The sequence below is a fragment of the Colobus angolensis genome, unplaced genomic scaffold (assembly GCF_000951035.1).
Source record: "Colobus angolensis palliatus isolate OR3802 unplaced genomic scaffold, Cang.pa_1.0 Scaffold626, whole genome shotgun sequence".
Classification (NCBI taxonomy): Eukaryota; Metazoa; Chordata; class Mammalia; order Primates; family Cercopithecidae; genus Colobus; species Colobus angolensis.
In genome coordinates, this window is record NW_012119888.1 from 150,188 (window position 1) to 156,127 (window position 5,940).

Consider the following 5,940-nt stretch of genomic DNA (forward strand, 5'->3'; position numbering starts at 1 on the left):
CAGGATGGTCTCGATCTCCTGACCTCGTGATCCACCCGTCTCGGCCTCCCAAAGTGCTGGGATTACAGGCTTGAGCCACCGCGCCCGGCCTGGGAGGCCTTAAGAAAGTGACTCAACCTCACCGAGCCTCAGTCTTCTCCTCTGAAATGCGGATCACAGGATTTCCTACCAGACAGGGGATATATGAAGACTGAAAGAAATAACTCACACAAAGATGTAGCCCAGTGCCTGGGGGACACTAAGCACATGCTGAGCCTTCCGCCACCTGGGAAGGGGAAAGGGAAACACGGGTGGCCACCTGGGGCTGGTGGAGGAACGAGGGGCCTGCTGGGAGGATCCTGGACAAACTCACCTCTGGGCATCTGCCCTGAACTTGGGCTGGCGTCACAAGGAAGTTGGTCACCAAGAAGAACACGTTTTCTCCCTAGGAGGCAAATCTCAAGGTTGGCCTGGATGGGCTCGCATTGACCAGAAAGGCCGGAAGCCAGCAGCCTGGTTTATGAGGGAAGGGATGTTGGCCCCGTCAAGTCATTAACCCTGTCCCCGCATAAGGCAGACTGAAGCAGAGATGGGAGGCTGGTAGGGGTTCTGGCCATTTTTGAGACCAGGAAGCCTCGTGCCCATGTCCATCTCTTGAGACAAGTTTCTTTCTCATTTGCTCAACCAAAATTTATTTGTGTGTGTGCGTGTGTCTGTGTGCATTTAGAGACAGGGTTTCACTTAGTCACCCAGGCTGGAGTGCAGTGTTATCATCAGTGCTCACTGCAAACTTTAACTCCTGGGCTCAGGAGATCCTCCTGCCTCAGCCTCCCAAATAGCTGGGACTACAGGCTCCAGCTACCATGCCTGGCTTCAACCAGAATATTGCAACAGCCTGCTGCTTCTAGTACTGAAGATCCAGGGGAGAGCTGGGCCCGGCACCTGCCCAGGATGGAGAAGAGGTGAGTCTCCCATCCCACACACAGCAGCACTGGCACAGCAGAGGCCAGGGGAGAAGAGGGAAAGCTCTGCCTGTGGTCAATGGGTGGCCCAGGACATTGGAAAGAAAGGCTGACCCTCCAGTGCTGCTCGTGAGAGCACTGTGAATTTGAGGAATGTACGCACAGGAAGGGAAGGTGAGGGCTGGGCAGAGGGTGGTGGGAGTGGCAACCATTAGGATTGGGAGGAATGTGTGGACACCCTCATAGGCTGGGTTGGGAGAATTCCTGAGGGTAGAAGCAGGGGCTGCAGGCTCTGAGGATGCCTGGTGTGAAAGTTCAGCCTGGCTGCTGCGTGGTGTGCACCGAGTAGTAGGGAGGAGGTGAGAGGGGCATCTAAGGGCCCTCTAGGAGGCCACAGTCTCATGCAGTCATGGCAAGGGTAGTGGTGAAAAATCTTGGAAGGGACAGGAAGGGGTCCAGGTTGAGTCATGGATCTGGCTGAGGCACTAGTGGATGTCACAGCCATCGTGACTAGTGGATGTCACAGAGGCCATGCCAGGAGAGGGAAATAATTGATCTTTGGACATGTGGGTGTGCACCTGGAAGACAGCTGCGCTCTGGGCAGGTGTTCACTGGGGCTACATACACCCTGGGCATCAGAAGAGTAGAAGTGGAAGTTGAGGCTGGGGATGAGCTGGGTGGATGGAGGAGAGAAACACAGCTGAGAAGAGGGGAGAAGCAGCACCTGACCACAGCGCCCCAGGTCAGGGAGCAGGGCTACAGGAAGTTCCATGCCCCAGCATCCCACACCACTCTCAAGCTCAAGCCACTAGTTCCGGACACCCCCTTCTTTTCTGTTGGCAGTCTTTGGAAATGCAGTTTCTCTGGTCTGGCTTCTTTTTTGGGACGGGGGACAGAGTCTCTCTTTGTCTCCCAGGCTGGAGTGCTGTGGCGCGATCTTGGCTCACTGCAAGCTCCGCCTCCCAGGTTCACACCCTTCTCCTGCCTCAGCCTCCCTGAGTAGCTGGGACTACAAGCGACCGCCACCACGCCCGGCTGATTTTTTGTATTTTTAGTACAGACAGGGTTTCACCGTGTTAGCCAGGATGGTCTCTATCTTCTGACCTCGTGATCCGCCCGCCTCAGCCTCCCAAAATACTGGGATTACAGGAGTAAGCCACCACACCCAGCCCTGGCCTGGCTTCTTGACCAGCCCCTTTTTCCACCCTGAAACCTCCTACACATCCCTGAAAGCCCTGTCCAGGCGCCACTCCTCTGTGAAAGCCTTCCTGAGAACCCCCAGCTGTCTCTGGCATCACATGCTTCTCTCTTGCACACACTGGCTGCATGGCGGGTGTCCAAGCTGTCAGTGGGCAAAGGACTTGCACTCCCGTCAGCAGCACCAGGGCCCCCACCTGAGGTGGCTTCACGAAGTCAGCCACATCCCACAGCCGGTTTCCAAGCTCCTCGATCTGAGTCACGGAAACCCCTTTGAGTTTGGTGATGACAGAAATCTGGGGGTCAAGATCCCGGTCCTGGTAGCCTTTTTTGGCGAGGAGAGCCCACCTGGGGAGGAGAAGTTAGGCAGTGTAGTGTATCCCCAGGGTATAGTGACAGGGGCAGAGCTGGGCCCTACATGCTCAGTTCTCCCCCCACACCCTACAGGCTCCCAGTTCAGCATCGAGGGCCCCACCTCCTCTCTGGCCCCACTTCCCACTCCAGACCCCCTGAACGAGACAGAAGCTCCAGCCATGCGTCAGAGAGCCAGTGCCCTCGGACAATCACCTTCCCCAGCCAGCACCCACCCCCAGCCTCACTACACCCAGCTCCCAGCTTCTAGACTCCCCTGACCCGAGATACAGTTGGTGGTCTCTCTGGGGCTACTGCTCCAGCTCTCACAGATGTTAAGGACGATGTCTTGTGCCCCCTGGGTGGGGCCGTGGGGAGGGACTGGGAAGGAGGCAGGTGGACACACAGGACAAACACACAGCTTGTTCTTGCTCTCCTGTCTTGTATCGCCTACCTCCCCGCAGCCCCTGTCCCAATCTGCCCCCTTCTCCTCTAGCCCCTAAACAGCCCAACCCTCAACTTCAACCCAGCAGGACCAAGCCCCACCCCCCACCTCTTCCCCTGCCCCTCCAGCCTGGCCAGAAGCTCTTCTCTCTTACCCTACCACATAGACCACGATCCCAAGCTGCAGCAGCCTCTGCAGGGCGCCCACCCGCCAGTTCCTGGTCATCACATACTTCTCTGTCTTATAATCCAGAAGCCCCCAGCCTGTCATGGCCCCTGGGGAGCCCATGCTGCCAGCTCTTGCTAGCTGCGGGCACATGAGTCAGCATGGTAGCTGCAGTCACAGCTGAACAGGAGGCAAAGCAGGGCCCGAGCCAGGCCAGGCCACTCACTGTTAAAGGGACACTTCCACTAAAGCAGGATCCAGCCTCCGACACCCAGCCCTCAGTCCCTAACCCCAGCTGTCCTGCACCCCCCACCCTCCCTACATTCCCTTTGCTGGGCCCTGGCACACAGAGAACAGCAGCAGCTCTGTCCCTGCCCTCTGGCCTCACTTCCTGGGGTGGGAGTGGAGGTGGTGGGAGGGTGGGGAGAGACAGCTGTTATCAGTGCTGTGAGAGGACGACCTGAGCGCAGCAGCAGCAGGGCCAGGAGGGTGTTGAGGAAAGCTTCAGGAAGAAGTGACCTCTAAGCTGACCCTTGCAGATTTCTGAAGTTCGACAAGCAGAAAAAGATGGGGATGGAGGTTCCTGGTGCAGGGAGCAGCGAATGCAAAGGCCAGAGCATGCAAGAGAACTAAGAGGCCCAGAGTGAGAGGGTGACCTGGCTTTGCGAAGTTCCCCAGGCCCTCCTGAAAAGCTGTCCCCCGCCACCTTCCCCAGTGCAGTGAGGAAAACACAAGTCCTGGAGTCAGGCGTGTTTCCCAGTCCATGAAAGGGGGGCGATGCTGGAACCCCCTAGGGAGGCAGGGAGGCTAAATGCCTACAAGGCGCCCAAGCTAGTGCATGGCCCGTGGCGCGTGCAGTTTACCCTCTCAGGCAGGGAACCTCAGCTGAGGCGAGCCACGGTTTCTACGGCAACCAACAACACCGGGTTGCCGGGGCGACCGCCGCTAGGGAGCTCGTAGCTAATTGCCGTGGCGGACGCCAGTCGATGGACGCCACATTCGATTGGTCAGCGCAGCCGCAGACTCCGCCCACATCCCCGGGCCGCGCTCTAGGTGAGGCGCCAAGCGGTCTCCGCCGGAGGGTCTGAGGCTGCGAAAGGGCCTTAAGCATGAGTGGTTCCTGCGAGAGGTCTGGGGAGGATGAAGAGCAGGAGGAAGAGGCGACAGCGGCCTATGGACGTCTTGCAGGGGTCCCCGAGGCCAAGGAGGGTCCCGAGGCCGATTCGGACTCCGACCTGGAGACGGAAGGTGCACCGGTCAGGGGCCAGGCCCGTCTCCTCCCCTTGGAGGCTTCTCCCACAGGGGTTGTGGGAGGTGGGCTGGGGCCGAGGAGGCAGGAGACCCCTGTTCAGCAGGGCATGTAGCCCTCTGCGGGGCGTCTCCAGCCCCTCGCCCTCCCCTCGGCGCTCCTGGCGGCATCAGTAACTTTACCATGAGAAGGCGCTTCCAGAAGGAGGTTAAAATGCAAAATCCCGCCAGACAGTGCACCAAGGGCTGTCCCGGCCTGAAATGCAATTAGAGCTGGGTTTTCCCAATCCATAGGTAAAACTAAGCCAATGGATGTATAGAATTTAGAACTACTTCTGTTTTTCCCCCGGGAAAATATTCACAAAACACTTGTGGTCTGCAATCGGGTTAAAAGACACAGCGTGCAATTTGGCATCAGACAGGCAGAGGCCTGACTCTGGCAGGATTGGCTACCACTAGCTGTGGTACTTTATTTATGTATTTATGTATTAGAGCCAGTGTCTTGCTCTGTCACCCAGATTTCAGTGCAGTGGCAGGATCATAGCTCACTGCAGCTTTGTTTTTTTGTTTTTTTGAGACGGAGTCTCGCTCTGTCGCCCAGGCAAGAGTGCAGTGGCCGGATCTCAGCTCACTGCAAGCTCCGCCTCCCGGGTTCACGCCATTCTCCTGCCTCAGCCTCCCGAGTAGCTGAGACTACAGGCGCCCGCCACCTCACCCGGCTAGTTTTTTGTATTTTTTAGTAGAGACAGGGTTTCACCGTGTTAGCCAGGATGGTCTTGGTATTGTGACCTCGTGATCCGACCGTCTCGCCCTCCCAAAGTGCTGGGATTACAGGCTTGAGCCACCGCGCCTGGCCAACACTGCAGCTTTGAACTCTGCACTCCAGTGAGCCTCCTGCCTCAGCCTCCTGAGTCGCTGAGACTACAGGGAACCACCACATCTGGCTAATTTAAATAATTTTTTATCTCACTGTGTTGCCCAGGTTGTCCAGCTTTCTTTTGACAGCTGTATGACTTTAAGGAAAAGATTTGCGTTGCCTTAGCCTCGATGTTCCCATCTGTCACATGGGGGCAGTGGTCCCAAGGAGTATAGGAAGCAGTGCTTCTAGAGGCAAACAATAGGCCAGGTAGTGATGCAGGGCAGGGGAGGAGGCAGGTGGCTATAGCCATGCAGGGGTTCACATTCATCCTGCTGTCTCCTACCAGGCACCCATGGGCTTGGAGAACTGATTGGGGACACCCTCTACCTGAGGTCCTGCTGGGTCCATAGCATTGTGCCCATCTTCTGCTTTCTGTGCCAAGGCAGTGCCCCAGAGCTGAACCTGCCGCATGGTGGCGTGGGGCCCCAGGTACTACTGGAAGGACACTGGGTCCAGGCTTACAGGGAGAGGCCCCAGGAGACAGCAGCCATGGGAGTGCCCCTGAGTCTGTCCCCTACACTTGCCAGGTTCTGCCTGTGCCAGTCATGTTCTACCCTCCACATCTGGGAGACAGATGGGATTGAGGCTGTGACAGATGGCATTAAGGGTTGGGGAGCCTGCAAGCTTCTAACCCACTGGGGGCTCTGGGAGAGGTGGGAGTAGGGGGAGAACTG

The 5,940-nt window shown here is 57.5% G+C and overlaps 1 protein-coding gene across 1 annotated transcript in view; it reads right to left on the minus strand.

Annotated features, from left to right (window-relative positions):
* The window catches only part of P2RX6 (purinergic receptor P2X, ligand gated ion channel, 6), a 17,584-nt gene extending 14,150 nt beyond the window's left edge, over positions 1–3,434 (minus strand). The window contains exons 1-3 of the mRNA XM_011963805.1: positions 3,089–3,434; positions 2,336–2,486; positions 353–424 (exon numbers count right to left, since the gene is read on the minus strand). Of these exons, the coding sequence (XP_011819195.1) occupies positions 353–424; positions 2,336–2,486; positions 3,089–3,252 (387 nt within the window). The 5' untranslated portion in view covers positions 3,253–3,434. The remainder of the gene's footprint in view (positions 1–352; positions 425–2,335; positions 2,487–3,088) is intronic.
* Between the last annotated feature and the right edge of the window lie 2,506 nt (positions 3,435–5,940).